This window comes from Typopeltis vanoorti, chromosome 4, assembly GCF_054136105.1.
Source record: "Typopeltis vanoorti isolate ZY-2024b chromosome 4, IOZ_Tvanoo_1.0, whole genome shotgun sequence".
Taxonomy (NCBI): domain Eukaryota; kingdom Metazoa; phylum Arthropoda; class Arachnida; order Uropygi; family Thelyphonidae; genus Typopeltis; species Typopeltis vanoorti.
Genome location: NC_143552.1, coordinates 154,880,777 through 154,905,229, shown reverse-complemented (window position 1 = coordinate 154,905,229; position 24,453 = coordinate 154,880,777). Strand labels below are relative to the sequence as shown.

The following is a 24,453-nucleotide window of genomic DNA, read 5'->3' as shown; positions in this document are numbered from 1 at the left end:
TTTTGTTGTTGTTTTATGGAGTATTTTATTAATAGTATTTTTGTTATATCCATTATTAGTCATCTTCTGGAGCATACACTATACACTACAATCAAACTGGTTTCTTAAAGTTACTGACCAACTGCTACAACAATTGTTGGCCTGACCTCTGGTGGAAAAAAAAAAAACAAAAAAAAACATCAACGCTAGAGTTCTATTATTAGTGTTATCTGTTGGTTGTAGACATACGTTGGGCGCAACAACAAGTCTATGTATCTATCTATATACATATATTAACATCATGATTATACATGTACATTCCAGCAAGTTGGTATGGAATAGTTTCTAATACTAGCTGAAGATTGACTAGAGTCTTGACTTATGCTGGATCTTATATATTAGGTGGGCTGAATGTGTGCCATCCAGATTCTTGGAATTTTCATGCCATCTTTGTTGTTGATATTTGGGTGGTTTATCAGGATTTCACAGGCTTCCTTAAATTTCCTTTCGTACCAGGTTTTCGTGTGGTGTAAAGAGTGGATGCTTTTCTAGTTTATTTGGTGTAAGGTGTTGAGCACATGATCTGAGAGGCCTGCTTCACCATAATGGTTATATTTAATGTGTCTAATGTGTTCTTCCTTGCATATAAGGATTGTCCGTCCTATTTCACCAATGTACCGTAAGTTACAGGTGCAGCGGATGCAATAGACTCTAGGATGTGCCAATGGATAAAGAGGATCCTTAGAGGAGCTGAATATGGTTTTAAGTTTAGTGGGTGGTTTAAAGGTGGCATTGAGGTTATAAAGTTGTAGGATTCTGTTGATTTTTTCTGATAACCCTTTTATGTATGGGATGGCTATAGTTTTACTGTAATCTAGATTCTTTTTTGTTGTTGTTTTATGGAGTATTTTATTAATAGTATTTTTGTTATATCCATTATTTATGAATGTGTCACTAATGACTTTTAGTTCTTGTTTCAGGGCTTGCTGGTTAGAGCAAATTGTTTTAGCTCTGTTTTTAAGGGTGTTAATGACTCCATATTTTTGTGATGGGTGGTGGTATGAATTAGCATGTATGTATTGGCCATTGTGTGTCGGTTTTCGGTAGATCGTGAAGGATAGGCTGCGTGAAGGAAGACGTGTGACTAGTGTGTCTAGGAACGGGAGCGAGTTTTGATTTTCGATTTCGATGGTAAATTGTATGCATTCGTGTTGTTTGTTCAGGTGGCTAAGGAATGTGTTTAGCGTTTGTCACCCGTGCGGCCAGATCATGAACACGTCGTCAACTTATCTAAGCCAAAATCAGAACTAACAACAATTAAGTCATTAAAAGCCAACCAAGACAGAATAATAATGAAATCAGATAAAGGCAATGCCACTGTCGTCCTTGACAGATCAACATATATACTTCAGATGAATCAACTAGTAGACAGGCTTATACGTTGGTTATGCATTATTAAAACACTTAAGGAATTGAACAACGTAGTTAAGGATATAAATTAAATTATACTTTAATAAATATTTTCCGATATTTCGGCAATGTCACATTGCCATCTTCTAAAGGAACTTACAAAAAAAGCATGTGCACGTAGGCACTACAAACACAGTAACTGGGAATGAAGAGATGAAGCTATTGTTCTCCTAAAAGTCCTGATTGTGCCCTCTAGCGGGCTAAGTAGGTGTTCTTGGCCGTTGGGCTGAAGGTCTGCTGACGTAAGCCTCCCAAATTTGGGGCAGTCGCATACAACCAAATTTGTTGAGGTTTGGAGAATTTCTTAGGGCTGAGGCTGATTCCATAAATAGTCTTTCGTATTTGTATTTGCTACGGTGTATTACTGTAGCTTTCTTCCACCGTATTCTGTGGCGTGTATCCAGAGCATTGTCCGCAAGACCAGAATGGCTGTACTTGTGAAACCGGATGTAGTCCTTGTGTTCAGAAATTCTGATATTCACTGTCCTGCCTGTTTGGCCAAAGTAAGACAGATTACAACTGCAAGGGACCTGGTATACACCAGGTAGGTCTAGGGGAAGTGGTTGGTCTTTAGTGGAGCGGATAAGGGATGCCAATTTTCTGTAAGGTTTGTAACAGGAGGTCAGGTCATGCTTTTTTAAGATTTTGGTAATCTTTTCCGAGGTGCCTCGGATGTAGGGAATAGTGATGGATTTAGAGTAATCCTTGTTGTGGAGGGGGGAGGGGATGTGGTTTGTAGGTTCTAATATTTTTTGGACTTTTTTTGGGGGGTAGCCATTGGCTGAGAAAGTGTTGAGGATGTGATTTAGTTCAGTGTTTAGGGCCAAGTCGTTTGAACAGATTAGTTTAGCCCTGTTGTATAGTGTTTTCACTACTCCATATTGTTGTGAGGGTGAATGTATATGGTGAATGTATCTGCCTGTATGGGTGGGTTTTCTGTAAACTGAGAAAACCAAGGTTCCATTAGGCTGGCGGGTGACTACTGTGTCTAGGAAAGGGAGGCTGTTTTTTTTCCTCTTTTTCCAGAGTGAATTTGATTCTAGGGTGTTGGTTGTTTAAGTGTGTTAAGAAGGAGAGAAGTATTTCAGAGCCATGTGGCCAAATAGCGAACACATCATCAACGTAGCGAAGCCATATGGTTGGTTTTCGTGGGGCAGAGGCTAAGGCTTTTTCTTTAAAGGTCTCCATAAAGAAATTGGCCAAGGGTGGGGAGAGTGGTGAACTCATGGCTGTCCCCTCTATTTGTTTGTAAAATTTTCCTTGCCAAACGAAATAGCCTGAGTTCATTGTGAACTGAAATAAGGCTGAGATATCGGGAGAAAATTTAGCTTGGATTAGGCTCTAGAGTTTCCTTGAGTGGGACATTTGTGAATAAAGAGGAGACGTCAAAGCTGACTATTATGTCAGTATGTTGGAGTCTAAGGCTTTCTATGCTGGCTTTGAAATGGGCTGAGTTTTTTATGTGTGATGGTGTGTTGCCAGTATAGTGTGTGAGCTCTTTGGCCAAATGTTTAGCTAATTTGTATGTGGGGGAATCAATGCCATCCACTATGGGACGTAATGGCACATTTTCTTTAGTATTTTTAAAAAAGCATGACCTGACCTCCTGTTACAAACCTTACAGAAAATTGGCATCCCTTATCCGCTCCACTAAAGACCAACCATTTCCCCTAGACCTACCTGGTGTATACCAGGTCCCTTGCAGTTGTAATCTGTCTTACCTTGGCCAAATAGGCAGGACAGTGAATATCAGAATTTCTGAATACAAGGACTACATCCGGTTTCACAAGTACAGCCATTCTGGTCTTGCGGACCATGCTCTGGATACACGCCACAGAATACGGTGGAAGAAAGCTACAGTAATACACCGTAGCAAATACAAATACGAAAGACTATTTATGGAATCAGCCTCACCCCTAAGAAATTCTCCAAACCTCAACAAATTTGGATGTATGCGACTGCCCCAAATTTGGGAGGCTTACATCAGCAGACCTTCAGCCCAACGGCCAGGAACACCTACTTAGCCCGCTAGAGGGCACCATCAGGACTTTTTGGAGAACAATAGCTTCATCTCTTCATTCCCAGTTACTGTGTTTGTAGTGCCTACGTGCACGTGCTTTTTTTGTAAGTTCCTTTAGAAGATGGCAATGTGACATTGCCAAAATATCAGAAAATATTTATTAAAGTATAATTTAATTTATATCCTTAACTACGTTGTTCAATTCCTTAAGTGTTTTAATAATGAATCAACTAGTAGCCGATAACAACACATATATGCTGGTAAATTATAACCCAACAAACAGGATAAAGGATAAAACAGAGAAACTACTCAAATCCGTCACTTCTTTGCCACCGGACACAGTTAAAAAACTCAAACCTCACTACGCCCACCCCCCAGAATATATGGGGTTCTGAATAATAAATACACAAACAAAATGTTCCCCTTCGACCTATTGTGGAAGGAATTGACAGCCCCAAATACCATTTAGCCAAGAAATTAGCATCAACACTCAAGGAGTTGGTAGGTCATTCTCCCTCCTACATAAAGAACACAAAACACTTTATAAACAAAATTAAAAACATAACACTCAACAAAGATGACTTATTAGTCTTTTGACATTTCTGCCCTTTTCACTAATGTCCCCAGCAATGACACAATTTTCCTACTACAGAACAAATTTCCGCCCGACATTACTGCCCTCTTTGCCCACGTACTACAGTCTGGTTACTTTGTGTGGCAAAACAAATTTTATCTACAAAAAAGAAGGTACAGCCATGGACTCACCACTATCCTCCCACCCAATCGCTAACTTTTACATGGAAACCTTTGAGCAAAGGGCTCTTGATTCCGCCACGCTAAGACTGACAGTCTGGCTTAGATATGTTGACGACGTGTTCGCGATATGGCCGCACAGGCAACAAACGCTAAACACATTCCTTAGCAACCTGAACAAACAACACGAACGCATACGATTTACCATCGAAATCGAAAATCAAAATTTGCTCCTGTTCCTAGACACACTAGTCACACGTCTTCCTTCAGGCAGTCTATCCTTCACGGTCTACCAAAAACTGACATACACTGGCCAATACATACATGCTAATTCATACCACCACCCATCACAAAAATATGGAGTCATTAACACCCTTAAAAACAGAACTACAACAATTTGCTCTAACCAACAAACCCTGAAACAAGAACTAAAAATCATCAGCGACATATTCATAAATAATGGCTATAACAAAAATACTATTAATAAAATACTCCATAAAACAACAACAAAAAAGAATCTAGATTACAGTAAAACCATAGCCATCCCATACATTAAAGGGTTATCAGAAAAAATCAACAGAATCCTACAACATTATAACCTCAATGCCACCTTTAAACCACCCACTAAACTTAAAACCATATTCAGCTCCTCTAAGGATCCTCTTCATCCAATGGCACATCCTGGAGTCTATTGCATCCGCTGTACCTGTAACTTGCCGTACATTGGTGAAACAGGACGGACAATTCCTATACGCAAGAAAGAACACATTAGACACATTAAGTATAACCATTATGGTGAAGCAGGCCTCTCAGATCATGCTCTCAACACCTTACACCAAATCAACTAGAAAAGCACCCACTCTTTACACCACTCGAAAACCTGGTACGAAAGGAAATTTAAGGAAGCCTGTGAAATCCTGATAAACCACCCAAATATCAACAACAAAGATGGCATGAAAATTCCAAGGATCTGGGTGGTACACATTCAGCCCACCTAATATATAAGATCCAGCATAAGTCAGGACTCTAGCCAATCTTCAGCTAATATTAGAAACCATTCCATACCAACTTGCTGGAATGTACATGTATAATCATGATGTTAATATATGTATATAGATAGATAGATACATAGACTTGTTGTTGCGCCCAATGTATGTCTACAACCAACAGATAACACTAATAATAGGACTCTAGCGTTGATGTTTTTTTTTTGTTTTTTTTTTTTCCACCAGAGGTCAGGCCAACAATTGTTGTAACGGTTGGTCTGTAACTTTAACAAACCAGTTTGATTGTAGTGTAGCGTGTTTTCTATGTATAGTTGTATGCTCCAGAAGATGACCTTGACATAAAGGTTGAAATGTTGAATGTAGATTTTAGTTATATTAAATTAAAGTTTTTATTCAAACACGGTAGTTGTCTCCATAATTTTCAAAAAAAGATATTATTATTATTTAGGCCTCCTAGGAGTCAAAAGACTCATCACAGGAGGTCCTTCCTAGGAAACACGGTCTATCATACCACTCTATCCAACAATGCATTCCACGGTTCAACCACCCTCCATGCAAAAAAAGCACTCCTCACCCTCCTGCTCACAGTTTCCTTTCGTAACTTCCAGGAATGGCCCCTTGTCATCACTCCTTCCCACTGTTCAACCAAGCGAAAGAACCCCCCAGTGTTAACCCTGTAACCATCTCTCAACAGTTTATGTGAGATCTAATGATATAATGCGATCTTAAGCTACAAAAGGTCAAAAAGGGAATATTCAAGATTAGGCATCCTTTGGTATGGAAAATTGGATCGCACAATAGCACAAGTACTACCTTCATGACAGAAGAAATGATACTGGCTGAATGGAAAGGGTTTACTTTAAATGGCTAAGATGAGCTGTGGTGGTTGTGGCAAAGATATTAAGTTAAGTCAGAAACAGAATTAGGTTTGGATGTCTTCAAGTAATGATGCACATCATTTAAGTTGATGTTTATACCGTGAATATAGAAGAAATTTTTTTTGTAAGTCTTTCAGAGTTTGTTCTTTTAAATTTTGGAGGAGAATTTTTTTGTGAAACGTGTTAATATTTTTACTTTAAATTATAAAATTACTCGAAACTTTTACACACACACTTTTTTTTTTTCAGCCTCCTAAAGCTTTAATGAACTTTGTTGTACGATACAGGCCTGATGAGCAACCCTCTTTGAGGCCACATCACGACTCCTCAACATATACTATCAATATTGCCCTGAACAATGCTAATGTTGATTATGAGGTAAGTTTCATCCTTTCAGTAGTTGCTTAAAAAATTATTATTAGCTTATCTCTTGAATTGCTATATCATGAGTTCCTGCATTTTAATAATTTATAGCCAGTTATGATTATGATTCATGTCGAAGTTTCTGAAACTGAAAAACTACATAGATACTGGAATGCAAATAAATAATTTTCTTGCTAAAATTAATTATTTACAAGCTGACATTTTGCTAGCTAGCAGTATCAGAGGCAATTTAACAATACACACTCAATGAAGACACAACACAATGATCTGATAACAAGGACAGTCATCTGCATGGAGGGTGAGAGTGCAGCTCTTCATGGTGATTCCTGTTATTAATGCTGACAGGTTGATAGGACAGCATGCCAAAATCTATATAAGATCATACTGTTGGTTCTGTTACAGTTAACTAGGTTCTGTAGAACTTCCGCTGCTTCCACGAACTTCCTCTCCGATTTAAACCAGGATTTGTGAATGTATAGAACAAGTAAAATATTGTAGGTACAATTTTAAATACAAAGATGGATTTAATAAATAGAATTAGTAAAGCTGAGTGTGGAACAAGTTGAATAAATTTGTATGGAATAAGAGAAAATTAATCAAAACAATGAACTATCTGTATACAAGACAGCGTTCAAACTGATTTTAACTTATGGATCTCAAAGTTAAGTTAGAAATAAAACAGTTGACCTAAGACTACAGACCACAGATATAAAAGTGCTAAGAAAAAATTAGGGAAGTGAAAACAAATGTGTATGAGTAAGCAATACTGAAGAAAAGAAAAAGTGAAGCTGCAGTCATAAATTAATTATTATTATTATTATGTAACACCCTCCGGGGAGTCCAAAGACTCATCGAGGGAGGGTACCTACTCTACACCACTCAATCCACCAACTACAAGGAACCGCAAATACACCAACGCCATCTACCACCCATCACTAGTATTTTTACAGACAATCGCAAACATCCATGCCCATGGCGGAATTCGAACCTGCAGCCTTTTGGCTGGAGAGCAGATACACTGACCACTCGACCAACCAGGCCAAAGCTAACTAATAAGCCTGATTGTGTGCTCTTAGCCACTGAATGTCTAAGGAAACATATTCTCTATTTCTCCCCCCCTCCATAGTCCTGATGCATTTCACTTTAGTTAAAAAGACAACAATAACAGTCTGCCCTTCCTAGATATAACTGGTTACATAAGGTGAGGCTTGGTTTTCACAGTCTACAGGAAATTTACATAGGCACAAGTAAATGTGTCCACCATGGGTCACACCACCATCCCTCTTAATGGTTTGGCATTATAAAAACTTCATCTAACATAGCAAAGTTTGTTCTAATAATGTCCTCTTGGAACTTATGCAACACCTTTTTAGCCAGTGGTTACAACTCCCACTGGTTTGATAAAATACTAAATCCCTGGCAAATATCTTCCTCTACTTTAGACTGTAAAAAATATTTAACTATCACTATATCCATGGAACTTCTGAAAAGATATCTAAAGCTTTAAAAAAATACAGTCTGATAACTGCATTTAGACTACATAAAAAATTAGCATCTCCTGAAAATCAGCTGCAACCAGTAGATCTTGGTATACATCTGCAACCAGATGTATACCAAGTACCCTGCAGTTGCAATATTGCTTATTATGCCCACATTAATGGATAGCCAGTAGCAGAATTTCAGTACATAATGACTACATCCAGTTTTGTAACTATGACTGCTCAGATCTTTTGACCATTCTGTGAATATCAGCAGTCACAGACTCTGTTAGCCATTAGTTAAAAAATCAAACAAAAAAACTGCTATACTTCATGAAAGTAAATATAAATCTCCATCTCAGACTTAAAAATCTGTCTTAACTTCAGTAAATTTAGATGCGTGAAACTGATAGATATGTGGGAAAGCCTTCCTTTAGATTTTCAGCCAAGAGAACCTTGTCATGCCTGCTGGGTGGCTTATTTTAGAATAAGATATCACTTTTATCCCTTGCATCTTTATGTGCCTTCTATATTCTGTGTCTTTTATATATGGTAGATAATTTTTATTGCTCACTGTTGCTTGAATTATGATATAGTTTTGAGAAGAAAAAGAAAAAGTCTTATTTAATGCTAGAGAGAGTTTCAGAAAAGATTTCTAATAATGATAGTCATATGAAGGTGTTCTAATAATGTCAGTTTAATATAATTAGATCTCTTCTTCTGTTGCTGATGCCAAATGTCTATAGGCAGTTGCTGCTTTACATGTTCTCAGTTTATGAGTTTTTTCCAGGTATCAACAAAATTGAAAATATGATAACTGAATGCAGCATTTGAAACCATGTGTATTCAATACAGTACTACAGTAAATAGTACTGTAAATAATGTTGCTAACCAACAGCTTGAGGTTTTTACAGCTGACATCACTGTCCAGCTTCAAGCACATAATGGAGACTTCAGAAATTAAGAAATGGCAAAATATGAAGAAGAAATTTAACAGCTGAAACTCCTGTTCATTCCTTCACTCTGAAGAGACTTGATGAAGCTTTTCCACACATAAAAAAGCAAATGAAATTTTTGAGTTCTAAGATTTACTTATACATACTATCATTGAAATGTATAAAGAAATGAGAATAGTGTCTTGGAAACAAATGACTCATAATTTACTTAATTTTAAAGGCCGTTTTCGTACTCTGGATTTTTCTGGGGAGGGGGATATTTAGTTTTAATTTCTTTGGATATATAAATCATTGTTGAGCTTTATTTAACACTACTATGGTCAAATTTCATTGTTAAGAATGTAACTCCTGTTTTTAACATTACGTCTAGGGGAAATGAATTCCCACTTTATATGTTCTCACTTTACGAATGCGCAGCCAGAAGAAATTAACTCAAGAACTACCTGTATTTAGGAATTTAAACATTAGCAGAGATGGTGATTTATTGTCATCAATATGATAGTACTATATCGTTAAATTTAACATTATTACTAGCATCCTACCAACAGTTTTCTTTCAAATGAATCTATTGTTTGTAACTGCAATATTTTCACTTTCATCTCAATTTTCCAGAACACTGCTAATTGTATCAGTCCACCCAGATCTTATCTTCTTCTGGATATTTTTCCTATCATCCTGGCATTACAATGCCTGTTTTGCTTTGCTAAATTTCCTCTCTCATTCTGTTTAGTAACCATAGGTGCTTAAGTTATCGTAGATTAGCTCTGCTTACACATTTCGAATGTTAACAACATGAAGATCCCTTCTGATGTCTTCATTTTTAATATGATTCTGCCAGTAGTGCCATCTGTTCAGTCTTCTAATTTTTTCAGGAACTCTTTGTTTCATTAGTTAAATTGTTTGTGTTGTAATGTTTGTATGTTTTCCAAATTTGATTTGCTCTCTTCACTAAAACTTATCCTAAACAACTTAAAGATTTGACTTGTTTAGGAGATTCTCCACTAATAAAGCAGCTGATGTTTTCCATGGTCCTGCTTATTTTATAGATGATTTTGTTGTTGTTGTTATCATCATCATCAGACCATCCAAGAGTCAGCTGAGGGAGGCCATACATCACCCACACCAGCTGTGATCCCTTTTCTTAAACTCATTCATATGGGGAGGGGGATATTTAGGGGATGCACTCACCACCTCAAACAAACTGGTCTGCTGTCTCACTGCTCTATCAGAGAAAAATCTACCTTCCTCCCCCTTTCTTTGCATGCAAACTCAGCATCCACAAAGGCTCCCTTGTCCTCTCTCCTCACCTTCCACATAATGAAGAATTTCATAACTGGTATCCTATAAACACATTTTCAGACGTTTATAGACCTCTATCATCTCCTCTTCTTCAGTTCACATATTCTCACTCTGTCCTCATAATCTATATTCCATAATCTTGATATCATCTTTGTAACTCTTCTTTACATTCTCCTCTCCACAGCTTCTTCATCCTCTTGGAATACAATAGACCAAATCTGTGCACAGTAGTTCCAGATGCAGTCATGTAAAGCCCTTGTAAAGAGACAAAATGACTTCCTTATCTTTACATATCAATGTTTGCTTCAGCATCACAGTTATTCTCTGAGATGCATTTGGAATCACAGAAATCTGTGATTTTTGAATCTCTGTTATGTAACCATTGAATTTATAATACTGTTATTATTATTATGTGACACCTCCAGGGAGTCCAAAGATTCATCGAGGGATAGTGTGGCAACAGCATCGAGCGATTGACTCCCTTCCATCTACTAATCGTGCTCAAACTTGCTTAACTTTTTGTTGAGCCATTAGTAGCAGAGGCTCTACCAATCGACCAGGTTGACAGAATGACCCTGCCGGTGTAATATGTTGTTGGAGATATCATCACACCAAAATTCATAATTTTACTATCATTAACTTTACATTTACTGATATCACATGTCTGGTCCTAACTAAGACAACAAGAGTACACTGGAGACAATACTTGTCACGTGTCTAATTCTTCACAAAATTAATTAAGCATTTCACTTAAGCTTTAAGACAAAGAAATCATAATTACACACTTAACTTTTTCTCACATTGTAAACAATAAAAGGCAAAACTTAGTCACTCTTAGCATTACACAACATAAGCAAATCTTTAGATCTCTGTATTCTACTACGAGAGTTGGTGGCCGAGCCATTCTTCGAACAGTGCTGACTAGAGGATCTTGCTGAGTTTTATCTAATATAGTAGAGTTGGAATGTGGTCTTCCCAGGAGAAATCCAGGATATTTCTTAGACAAGTAGTTCCAAAGCTATTTATAATATTGGTCGCTGCTTTTGTTGAGATGTTCCAGGTCTGGGAGCGGTACAGAATGATAGACTGGCTGGTGCACTTGTAAAGACGAATCTTTGTCTCCTTTGAGATGAGACTCAACTTCCATACTTTATTAAGACTTCTGTGGAACTGCAGTGCTTTCTGTTTTCTTGTTTTAATGTCTGTTAAGAAATCTGAGATGTGTGATCCAAGGTATACAAAGTTCTCTACTTCTTCAAGGTGATCAGTTCATATTACTGTCTTGAAATACTGCAAGTTCCTCAGTATTTCTGAGTTGTGGGGTTAAAATTGAGTTTCATCATGGGTAAAATCCTTGAAAAAAATCTCTGTGGTCAGCAACTAGAATCAAACCTATAATGGTCTTTCTTCTGACACCCTAATGTTATGGAATTAAGAACATTGCCACAAGACAACACAGACTGTCATCAGAATTAGCTTCAAAAAAGTAAATTGCTATTAAATTTAATAATTCTTCTTGTTTAAGCTTTAAAAATGTATTCATTAAATGGTTTTTATTAAGTATTTCACCATTACAGGAGAATAGAATTGTTTTAATATTAAAATAACTCTCTCTCTTACTTTTTTGTAATGTTAACTTGCAAATATCACCGCGTATTCTGAAGGAATGTGCCAGAGTGTTGACACCTGCCTTGACATATTTTTTTAATACGAGTCTTGCACTTGGTCAAGTCCCTAAAGAGTGGAAGGAGGGCAAGATTGTGCCACTTCATAAAGGAGGTGATCGAACTCAAGCATCAAACTATAGGCCTATCTGTGTGTCAGGTGTTGTGGTTAAGTTGTTGGAGAAGCTTGTGAGAACTAGGATCCAGAGTTGGGTTGACAACAGTGGTATAATCTTTGATGGACAGCATGGATTTGCTAAAGGGAGGTCGTGTTTTAGTAATCTACTTACCTATTACAATAAAGTGACTGCTTCCTTGGACAGAGGAGAAGGATACACAGTAATATACTTGGATTTTGCAAAAGCTTTTGATAGAGTACCTCATGATAAGTTGACAGTCAAACTAGAGCAGATGGGGTTGGATATTAGATTAGTGCATTGGATTGGCGACTGGCTATCTGATAGGTATCAACAAGTTGTGTATGGGGGTGCAATATCCAGGAAAAGGAAAGTCACTAGTGGAGTGCCTCAGGGATCTGTTTTAGGGCCATTACTATTTAACTTGTATATTAATGATATTGGCGAAGATTTGGATGGAGATATTCAGTTGTTTGCAGATGATGCAAAGTTGGGACGAACCATAAAGAGTAGTGAAGATGTTGTGGCCTTGCAAGAAGACTTGAATAAATTGAGTGATTGGGCAAGCAAATGGGGATGCGAGTTCAATGTTGCAAAATGTAAGGTTTTAAAATTTGGAAAACAAAGATGGGATGCAGAATTTATGCTTGGTGAGAATATATTGTTGGAAGTAGAGGAAATAAGAGATCTGGGAGTGATAGTGGATAAGGATCTAAAATTTAGGGGACACATCGCCAAAATTGTGAAGACAACACAAAGACTTCTGGGAATGATGAGGAAGACACTGACATGTAGAAGTAGGGAGATTCTTGTTCCATTGTATAAGGCTTTGATTAGGCCACACATGGACTATTGTGCCCAGATTTGGTCACCTGGTTTTCAGAAGGATGAAGAGATGTTGGAAAGGGTGCAAAGGCGACTGACTAAGGTAGTTTCTGACCTCTGGAATGTCGAGTATGAGGAAAGATTGAAAAGATGTAATTTGCAGAGTCTAGTGGAGAGAAGGAAGAGGGGAGATATGATAGAGACCTACAAGTTGGTGAGGGGTTGTTATAGGATCAGTGGTGGAGAAGTTCTACATAGAATAGTGGGAGATCAGGGGAGAACCAGAGGTCATACCTGGAAACTGTATAAAGAGGGTGTGAGTAGGAGAGTGAGAGGCAGGTTTTTTTCGTGCAGAGTTGTGAATGATTGGAATGCCTTGCCTGAGAGTGTGGTGTCTGCAAGGAGTTTGAATGTGTTTAAGACCCGGTATGATGAGATGTGTGTGAGATAAAAGGACCTCCTAGATGAGTCTTTGACTCCATGAGGTCTTGTTTTAATAATAATAATAATAAATTCTCCTGTTTTAATTTCCAAGTTTTTAATAATGGATGATAATCATTAATATTGTATGAAAGATGAATGTGAAGGAGTTCAGTTCACTTGTTCACTGAGTTCAGCATGAGGGATTTTGTATAATCTAGTGTTGTTCTATGTATTATTACAAAGAGTGAATGATTTATGGTACGAAAGGGAAAGTGGAGAGAGAGAGAGAGTGCGGATTGGAAATTTTTTATGTGCGAGTGCAAAAAATCTGAGCCATGTGGAAAACAGAAGAATGAAGCAAACTAGTATTAATGATTTAAAGTAAGATAGTGAAAATGTTAAAGAGAATGGGGTAAAGGAGTGAACAATACTATATGAAATATGAGCATGAAAGAAGTAGTTGAAGGTAATGTGAATTATAAGGTGACAGTAAGGAGTGAAATAGTACACTTACACAATAGCATTCTTCACAGGACAAAATGTGAACAAGAGCAACTGCAGAAACAATTGTTGCATGGTACATCAAGAAGGAGAATAAAAGAAAAAGTGAATGAAAAAAAGTGTGAAAGTGCAAGAAACTGGGAATAAGGAGAAGGTATCATTTCAAGATTCGATACTTAGAGGTGTACTTAATGAGAAAGTGGCAAAAGCATGTTCACCAGGTGTGAAGATCAAGGATATTAGTGAAAGCTGTTAGTGTACAGAAGGAAGAAGTGAAAAATTGATTGTTTTGGCTGGCATGAGTGATTTGAACAGTGAGAAATATGCAATAAGAGAAGATATGAAAGAGTTGCTGATACAAGAAAAAAAAAATGATAAAGTAAAGGTTGCGAGTCTGCTGCCTTGGTATGACAGGACTGAATTGGAAGGGCCATGATTGCTAATGAGTCAATGAGAATATTGTGCAGGAGGAATAGTGGGTAGTTTATACATGTATGGAGTGAATTTGATGGACAAAAGGACTTGTATATGCCTGATGGACTGCATTTAAATGGTTTGAGTTTGATATTTGAAGTGAGTGTTGTACAAACTCAGGAAAATGATATTCGGGGAGGGGGGAGATGTAGTCAAGTGTCGATTCAACCACCCTTAAGACAAATTAGTACATATATAGAAATGATTATGTGATGGTGAATACAGTTTTGCAGGTTTCAAATCTGAATGGGTTGGTAATGATATTACACAAGGGTAACTGTGGATCCAAAGAGATGTTGAAATGCATGTACCTGAATGCCAGAAGTATCAAAAATAAAGGAGAGAAGCTTTTGGCATTGATCAGCTCAACTTGGGCTAAAAAATTATAGGCATTGGTGAAACCTGGTTGACAGAAAATGATATAGTTATGGAAATAGAATGTAGAGGGTATAGTATGTAAAGTATAGAGGCAATAGGACAGGAGGTAGGGTATAGCTGATGATACATGAACTTCAACCAACAAAATTAGAAGTTAGTGTTTTAGGTTTGGAGGAGATGGTTCATTTGAGGCTATCTGATGTGAGATGGAGGCCAATAGGACAAAGTATATTGTTAGTTGCTGCTATAGACCAGGAGGTCCACAGGAAGATGTGGATGCCATGCATCAGCAAATTGGCACGAGTGCAAGCCAAGTGATTATTATGGGAAATTTTGACTATGGAGACTATTGGAGGGAGGAAACAGAGCTTGGCAGGATGGAAGTGGAATTTATATAGTTGATAAGGGATAATTATCTGAAGTAGCATGTAATGGAGAGGACCAGGGGTTTGAGAGTGCTGGATCTAGTAATAGCATCAGAAGATGTGCCCCATAACTAAGGTGGACACTTTCCAACTGGGGAGAGTGACCATGTAGTCGTGTTCTGGGAGGTTGCTAAACATGTGGAATTTTCTGTCAAGAAAGGGTTCATGTTCAACTACAAAGCTGGTAATTATGACACACTAAAAAGGCATATTGGAGCAATGCCATGGCTTGATAAACTACAAGGAAAGAATGTCAGTAGTGCATGAGAAGTCATCAGGGATTTGAGAAAACAGTAGCAGATGGCATACCAAAAGTAAGGAGGATAATCCAAGTGGAGGCTAAGTGGATGAGTTGGGATAAAGCAAGAACCGCAAAAAATTAAAAGTGTGGAGAGAATATAAAAAAAAAAAAAAAAAAAAGGTGATCAGTATAAAGTAGAGGCAAAAAAGTATGGTAAGAAAGGCCAAATCTGATTATGAGAAAAAATCATCTAAGCAAGCCAAGATAAATCCAAAAGAGTGTTTTGTTATGTAGCAAGTAAGAGAAAGAATGACTATAGAAGGATGACTTTAATCTTTGAGGGTGAAAAGCAAAAGAAATAGTTGAGTTGCTGATGTGACAGTCTGCTAGAATTGAGGTAGATGAACAGGAGGTGCTCAGCATGTTGAAAAATACCAATGTGAATACAGCAGTAGGATTGGATGGCATGTTGGCCTGTGTGCTACATGAATTTGCAAAAGAATTAGCAGTGCTACTAATAAAATTGTTCAGTTTAAGTCAGCTCTTTCAAGGCTCCAGGGAAGTGGAAAGAAGGTAAAAATAGTCCCTTTACATAAAGATGGCTCCAAAACATATTTCTTTTATAAATATTTCCATGGTAAATGTTCATCAGAACTATCATCAGTCATTTTTCCCCTCTCTTTACCAAATCCGTTGAAACACATGTAGCTACCACCCAACATCCCTTTGTAGTCAAACTTCATACTCATGTAACAAGTTTCTTTTCCTCCTCTATCCCTACTGCTGCTGCTGTATTCTGGAACAGCCTTCCCTCCCATGTGTTTCTCAAGTAATACAATGCACAGGCCTTCAAATCCAATGTGAACAAGTTTCTCATTTCCCAATTCTCTTCTCATACATGACATTAACGTATTATAGGTTGACCACCAATCTCTCATATATAAGTTCAACGTTTAAAAAATAAAAAAGGCAGATGTAGCAATTACAAATTAATCATTATCTCAGGAGTGTGATTACTGTATTGGAAAACTTGGTTAAATGAAAAATCCAGCAGTGAGTGGATGGGAATTCAATAATCTGTGGTGGACAACATGACTTTGTAAAAGGTAAGTTCTGTCGTAATAATTTGCTAATGTTTTATAATAGAGAGTGACAGAAGAATTAGATAAGGGAAATGGCTACACCATGATACTGCTGGACTTTGCAAAAGCATTTGACAGAATACTGCATGGAAAACTATTACAAAAGATGGAGCAGATGGGAATAGATATGAAGCTGTTAGCATGGATGGGTGAGGTGGCTGACAGACAGGCACAGAGTAGTGTATGGTGGAATAGAATCTAGAAGAATGAGGATAACTAGTGGAATGTCACAGGATTTTATACTAGAGCCACTACACTTTAATTTATGTGTTAATGGTATAGGGAAAGATATAAGAATGCCATATTCAATTGTTTGCTGATGCAAAACTAGGAGGGCAATAATTGATAAAGGTGATGTAGATATCCTGCAGGGTGATTTAAATAAATTGGCATTGTGAGCAAAGGATACTAATTGAATGGTTATGCACTTCAGTTACATCTGTGTATCACGTTGATCATACTGGATTGAAGGATATTAGTGAGGAATAGGGACTTGTGGACTAATGGTGAGCAGCGAATTGAAGTTCAGAGCGCATGTTGCAAAAGTTTGCAAAGTAGCTCAGAATTACTTGAATATTGAAAAGTCTGCTAACAAGTAAAGACAAGAAGGTTATTATCCCTCTTTATAAAACTATGATTTGGCTGCATCTTGATTATGGTGCACAGATTTATTATTATTAACATCCAACCTCCATGGACTCCTTATGGGAGGTACATACTATCACACACAAAACTCATCCATCCATGCCTTAAACTGATTCAATGTGTCTACATTCACAACACTCTCAAGCAATGCATTCTACTCACCAGCCACTCTCCATGTAAAGAACCTGCTCCTCACCCTTCTGCTTACACCCTCCTTGACAGTTTCCAGGGGTGGACTCTTGTTCTGCTCCTCCCTCCCATTCTATGAAAAATCTCTTCCATGTCAACCTGATAACAACCCCTGACTAACTTATGTCTCAACTATATCCCCCCCTCCCTCCTATTCACGAGACTTTGCAATTTACATTCTCTCAATATGTCTTCGTACTCTGCATTTTAAAGACTACTGATCACCTTTGTGAATCTTCTCTGAATTTTTTCTAACATATCCTTGTCACCATGAAAACCCAGTGACCAAATCTGTGCACAATAATCCACATGAGGCCTGATCAAAGTCTATACAATGGCATCATATCCTCTTTATTTCTGCATGTCAGGGTCCTTCGCATCATTGCCATTATTCGATGTTGGCATCTTCAAATTTATGCAGTGCGGCCCCTGAATTTCAGGTCTTTGTCCACCATCACCACTCTCAGATCTCTCATCTCCTCTAGCTCCTTTAAAGTTTCCCCACCAAATGTATACTTTCCATCCCATCATTGCTTACCAAATTTCAAAACCTTACACTTTGCAACATTGAACTGATAGTTCCACTTACCTGCTCATTCATGCAATATATTCAAGTCCTCCTGTAAGGCCATAACATCTGCTTGACTGCATTGCTCTCCCTAATTTTGCATCATCTACAAACAGCTGCATATCACCAGTTAAACCTATTCCAATATGATTAATATATAAATTGAACAACAACAATGGTCCCAAAACTGACCCCTGCAGCACATCACTAGTCACCTTCTCTTTAGGGATGCTGCACCCACATGTACAACTTTCTGGTACCTATCTGACAGCCAGTCACCAATCCAACAAGGTCAGGGCTTCTTGGAAATCAAGAGGTGGCAGAGATTAACTCAAATCATAAGTTCTTAGAGGTTATAATACATATATTGTGACCGCTGGTTCTCTCTCTCTATTTGTCATGCATTGAAAAATTTCCTTTGTGTCAAACTTATAGACCCCCACCCCTTTAATAACTTATAAATAAGGTAGTCTATAAAATTGACAGAAAGAAAAATTTCATTACATGACAAATAGAGAACTAGAGATCACCCCGTGAATTGTATAAGAGTGTTGTTAGTAAGGGTTGCAGACTAGATTTTTTTTTTTATGTACAGTGATGAGTGAGTAGAATGGATTTCCAGAATTAATTATGAGTGCCCTGACAGTGAATGAGTTTAAGGAGAGGTATGATAAGTGTTGTGTTTATAAAGGTCAGCTTGGAACTCTCGCTGAGTGTTACAACTCCATAAGATACCAATCTACTAATAATAATTTGGAAAAGACCTGAGCTAGATTCTTATCATAATGAGATATCTTTATATGGACTTTTCAGTTAAAGGTGAGTTAGCTAACCTCATACAGAAATAGCAGAGTTTTTTATCCTGCACACTGGCAAATCACAAGCAATTAACAGTTAATATGGTAGATGGAGTTAGATGTAGAGATGTGATAGTCAGTATAGTAGTGTAAATCACGTAAAGTGCCTTCCCACAAGTTAGATTCAATGTTATTGTTTATCATGTATTTGCATTTAGCATATAAATATTTAATTCAAAATTTTAAAAACAAATCATTTACATAATAATGTATGTCATTTATTGTTTTTATAGGGTGGTGGCTGTCGTTTTATTCGGTATAACTGTAGTGTGACTGCTTTGCGATTGGGCTGGTCTCTAATACATCCTGGCCGGTTGACTCACTACCATGAAGGCCTTTTAGTTACAAAGGGCACTCGCTATATAATGGTATCTTTTGTAGACCCATGAATGCGATCACCATGATTTTATTAATTGTGTTTTTGAATTTGTGTATTCATGAATGCAACATTTGTGTTCCTTTCTGGCAGCTGAATTAGCTTTATTCAGACTTAATAAAATGTGATATTCTAAATGAAGGCATCTCTAGTGGAGAAGAGAAAAAGAACAATTTTCTTTACCAGTGCCATGTTACATGTTCTCTTGGGAAAGTGATTCAGCTTAGATTTTTATAAAATTATAAACCATATAAAGATGGAATTTTATTGAAAGAATGGACAAAATCAATATTCTCCCAATAGTGATATAATCAAAGTTTAATGCATCAATAACATTTGCATCATTCAGCTAGAATGTAAAATAATTTTTTGAAAATCTTAATTTTGGTTTATTGATATTCAAGTATTTATTTTAATAGCCATTCCAAGAGGATATTAAACGTGTTTTGTTTTCTTTTTTAAATCGAAGTTTTAAAAATACAACTTTTTTTACAAATGCCTTTATTTATAAACACACACACAATGGAATGCTTAATGCATTTTTGCTGACCATCCAGGATTTGTGTCATATAAAAAAATTACCATATTTTTCAGCTTTATAAACTGGTCTAATATGGAATATAAGAGATAAGAGAAATAGGTTAAATTTCTAATTTTCTTACCTTTATTATGAAATCACTTTACAGCATAGGACTAAGCTAGATCAAATACTCCATGTTATTTGGCCATCTATGATATATTGTATATATGTAATAAATGGAAATAATTGTTTTCAGGTTAATAATCATAATTTTTAATCTTGCAACAAGTTAAAGTGGTACAGTTTTATGATATATATTTTATTTCTAGAATGTTAATAAAAGTGGCTTGCTGCTCAACATCAGAAAAACCATTAAATTCATAAGTTGAAATTGATCCCAATGTGTGGGCTTACTGTTGACTGGATAATTATCGGTTGCTGTTTGACCACTGAAAATTTTCTAAGCAGTGATTTTAAATCTAGTTGCATATAATGAACTTTATAGTATTACTTTTAAGTGCACTCCTAATTTTTTTTAATCTTAAAAAATATCAGTGAAGAGTTATAAACTTGAAAGTACAGAAGATAGATTTTTAAAACAAATTAAGAAATTGGGTGTTATACAAAATGAGCTTAATTTTTATCAGCTCTTGTTTTTGAGATACAAAATTTTTCCTTGTAAATTTTAAGTGAATAGTACTAAAACTTCCTGAAGGACTAAAATCTAATATTAAGGGATGTTTTCTTGCAGGAATATTTTTATATATAATCTGTGTTTGTTAGAAAAGAGACTACTACTTACTGACTCTGACCATCTTCATAGTATGTTTTTTTGTATTCTTTCTGCCATATGTTCTTCAGATGCCATTTATTTGAATGTGTAGCTATATCTGGTTTAAAATGAACTTCTTAACTGTTCATGATGATCTCAATATGACTCCTTTTTTTTTATAACTTTAAATAAGTTCTTTCCAAATGTTCCTTGGTGACTATTTTGTTAGCTGAATGAAGTAGCATATATGGTACAGACACACTGTATCATTCTTTAGTTTTCCAAGTTTTTGGTTAAAGGGAATCTTTTATTAGTTGTCTTTTTATGCAGTAATTTTACACATGTTCTTATAGTCATGATGTTTCTGGTGTTTGTTTTTATGTCTATCCCACTCATAAACTGTACTACATTTTAGTACTGTGAGCAGACTGAGTTGCAATATCTGGGATACCTGCTCTAGACTAAATATGGTACTTTGTCATGACACTTCAAGTCTCCAGTAAGCAGGATGGTGATTTTACACCATCCTGCTTACTGATAATAGAAGTTGAAATATGCAGAATCTACAGAATAAAATTCCCATCCCTCCTGTTCCACTTATTAAGCAAATTTGTCGGCCTGGTTTGCTGAGTGGATAGCATTTCCACTCTACAAACATTATGCCATGAATTCGCTTTCCATTACAAGCATAAATATTTACAAATTCATCTCCTGGTGACAGTTTTATTTTATTTCAAATCTTAGTTTCCAGATTATTTAACCCTTTTCCCACTATCATGGTACTAAATCTACTATAGGTTTACAGTTTTTCATAGGTGGGATTCATATAAAAAATTAAAAAATAAAAGTACATTTTCTATTAAATCATCTGTTATTCTAATGGCCCAGCTTTAATAAAAAAGAATGCATTATGTTTCATCCCATTGCTGAACAGTACCCATTTCACCTGCCAAGAAACGTTTAGTTAAATTGACCTGTAATCTGTATTTTGTATTTAAATATAATGATTGAATTTACCTGAAAAAAATGGAAAAATAAGTGTGAAAAGAAAAGTATCTTTAAAAAAATCTATATTCTCTTGTTGAAAGCATTTATACTGCTGTGAAGCATTGTATAACTTGCACCAGAATGTATAATAGACACTTTCCCACTTTCCTTGACATTCTCTTATGAAAAAAATAAATTCAGTTTATGAATGCATTTCAAACAATGCATTATGTTCATAAGTATAATTCACCTGCATAATTATAATTATATACCTACTCAGAGCTTTTTGAAATGTTTGTATTATGCACTTTTGTAACATTGTACTGTCTTCCTGGCCTTAGTGTCACAAATTTTGTAGTTATTTTGATTGAAAAATCATGATTACATTTTATAATTAGCTGGTGGTATGTTACTCTTCTTATATTCTTCTTTACGTATTCTTTATTCTTCATTGCAAAATTTACCGTGAAGTTTGAACAAGATGAAAATGCAGAATTTGTTAATATGTTTAATCTGTAGCAAAACTTACATTATAACAAGAGTCATAGTAAATTGATCTGGATTATAGGAGAAATTTTTTTTTTTTTTTTTTCTGATATTATGATCTTCTGGATGATAAAAATATAATTCAGTGCTCTGCTAGCTTATGACTGTATATTAATTTTTACCAGGTTATTTAAACATTAGTTTTTATTTCCATGGTAATTGCCAACTGTTTTCTTCTTGACTATTTCTGTTTTTCAGGTGTTAATATTTTAATAATTCATTATCACATTACTATATTCTAAGAATGTTTTTCCAATTACTCTTTGAAATACCATTTTCACTTTATTTTGAATTCCAACCCATTTTTCAGCTGCATGGATTTTTAATTATGAAATTGTAAAATGTTATGCTTATTGGATGAAGTCAGCTAATCAGTTTTTTATTATTTTTTTTTTATTTGTATCACTAAATAACAAGATTAAAATCCAAGCTTGGTATTTGTGATGTCATTTGATAAAAAAAAAATCATTTTAAAGGATATAATGAGTTCATTTTAAAGGATATAATGTGAAAATAAATTAACAATAATAAAATTATATTGACATGAATATCTTTTAGGGATGGAAAGTTACCTACCAAGCTTTAGAAAAGTATTATAAACAATATATGGAATGTTTTAGAAGAATATAATGTATTCTCTTTTATTAGATATATTTGAATAGCTACTTTGTCTAAATATTGTCTAAATTGCATTGATTAAAATTATACTAAAATTGATTTTTCTATAATTAAATTTTGGTAAAGTAGAAAAACAGTAATAATGGCATTTTCAGAGAAAATAAGAGGTGTTGCAGATTCTGACATAGCATTTGATGTTACTTAAAAATATATGCACACATATGTACTTGTAGCATTGCTGTTTTATTCACTTTATGCAGTTTGATACACCATCTGCTTTCTTGAAACTTTCCTCCTCTTCTGTCATGATTCCTAATTTGTTTATCTTTTGGCCTTAAGATAAAACATAACAGTGCATATGCTGAGTGAGAATCCAATCATCTTTCCTTCTCCTCCCCCACCTAAAAAGTGAGAAGTCTAAAATTTATATCATAGGCAGTAGGATTTCACTGAGATTAATCTTTGACCATGGCTTTTACATTTCAGTAATAGCCAAGATTTATATATATATATATATATAATATTCACTACCTATTCTCTTCCCCATTCTAATATTACAAAAATCATGCATAACCTTTATACAACATGCAATTTTTGTGTTAATATGATTCAACCAATTCTATTTATATTTTACATGTAAACAAAATTTGCATAACTTTTTAGACGTTTTTTATTGTTTGTAAAAGTGCCAATTGTGTTCATGATATAATTTTGTTCAGTTAGTTTTATGTACATAATTTGAAAATATTCATGAGAAATTGAATATTTTTAATTGCTTTTTTTTTATTATGATGACAGTTTTTTAATTAATATTTAAAATGTTCAGGGATGCCATACAAAAAATGTTAAACAAGTGTACAGTTGTTATCGAAGCAATAAAATTCAGAAGCAATTTTTGTGCTCCACTTCCAAGTTTTTAGATCACATTTACCTTTTGATGTAAAAGTCTAATGGGAAATGTTTAGCCAAAATTTATTGTGTACTGTGTTTTAATTTCACTTGAAACATAAGATAATATTTTTAAAAAAATCATTTTTCTCTTTTTTTTGTTTAATCAAATGAAATTGGACCATCTAAATTAAATGGTATTTTCTCAATAAAAAAATTGATGCGAAAATAGGTACAGTAAACCCTCAACTATCTGACCACAGTGAGAGAGCAATTTGCCGGTTAGATTATTTGAAGTGCTAGCCAACAGAAGTTAGTTACATGGTCCTGTACCAGAAGTTAGTTGATACACTAATTCAGGGGTTTGTTAATTGATGGTTTGGTTATTGGAAGGTTGGATACTGGTGAGATCACTGTAATTTGAAATTCATAGAATTCAACATAATCATTAACCAGCTTTGTAATATAGATTTTGAAGATCACTTTAAAAAAAAATAATAATAATAAAGATTTTTACATTTGGATGTAGACTTTGGTTTCTATTATTATTATTTTGTGTGTGTGTGTGTGTGTGTGTGTCATCCTACGGCATGTTGTCTTGCAGTTGAAGGTTCAGAATACAGGCATAGCACACCCTGATTAATGCATATTTAATTAAATCAAAATCACTATAACACAATTTGATCTCTAAGCTGTTTAAAAATATATATATTTCAATAAAAAATAAAAACAGCACTGCATACTTGAAGTAACATTTTAGACTGTAAATATAAGAGACCACAGATATGAGAGTCTTGAGAAAGATTATAGGCGTGAACAGATGGCATCAATGGCATCATATTAAAAACGAGGATATTAGTAAAGAACTTGACATTGTCAGCATCCAGGAATGCATTAGCAGAGCTAATCTCAGGTGGTATGGTCACTTAAACTGAATGGGCGAGGAAAGATTAGCAAAACAAGTGTTCTCTGCCAGGTTGGCAGCAAAACGACCCAGAGGAAGACCAAGATATAGGTGGATTGATACGGTACAGAGTGCCTTAGACGATAGAA

At 35.5% G+C, this 24,453-nt stretch overlaps 1 protein-coding gene across 2 annotated transcripts in view; it reads left to right on the top strand.

The window, feature by feature from the left end:
- Plod (procollagen lysyl hydroxylase) overlaps positions 1–23,924 on the top strand; it is a 339,227-nt gene extending 315,303 nt beyond the window's left edge. For both annotated transcript variants that reach the window (XM_090392044.1, XM_090392043.1), the window contains 2 exons: positions 6,357–6,485; positions 18,927–23,924. In XM_090392044.1, coding sequence (XP_090248170.1) covers positions 6,357–6,485; positions 18,927–19,082 — 285 coding nt within the window. In that variant the 3' untranslated portion in view covers positions 19,083–23,924. The remainder of the gene's footprint in view (positions 1–6,356; positions 6,486–18,926) is intronic.
- The last annotated feature ends 529 nt before the right edge of the window (positions 23,925–24,453 follow it).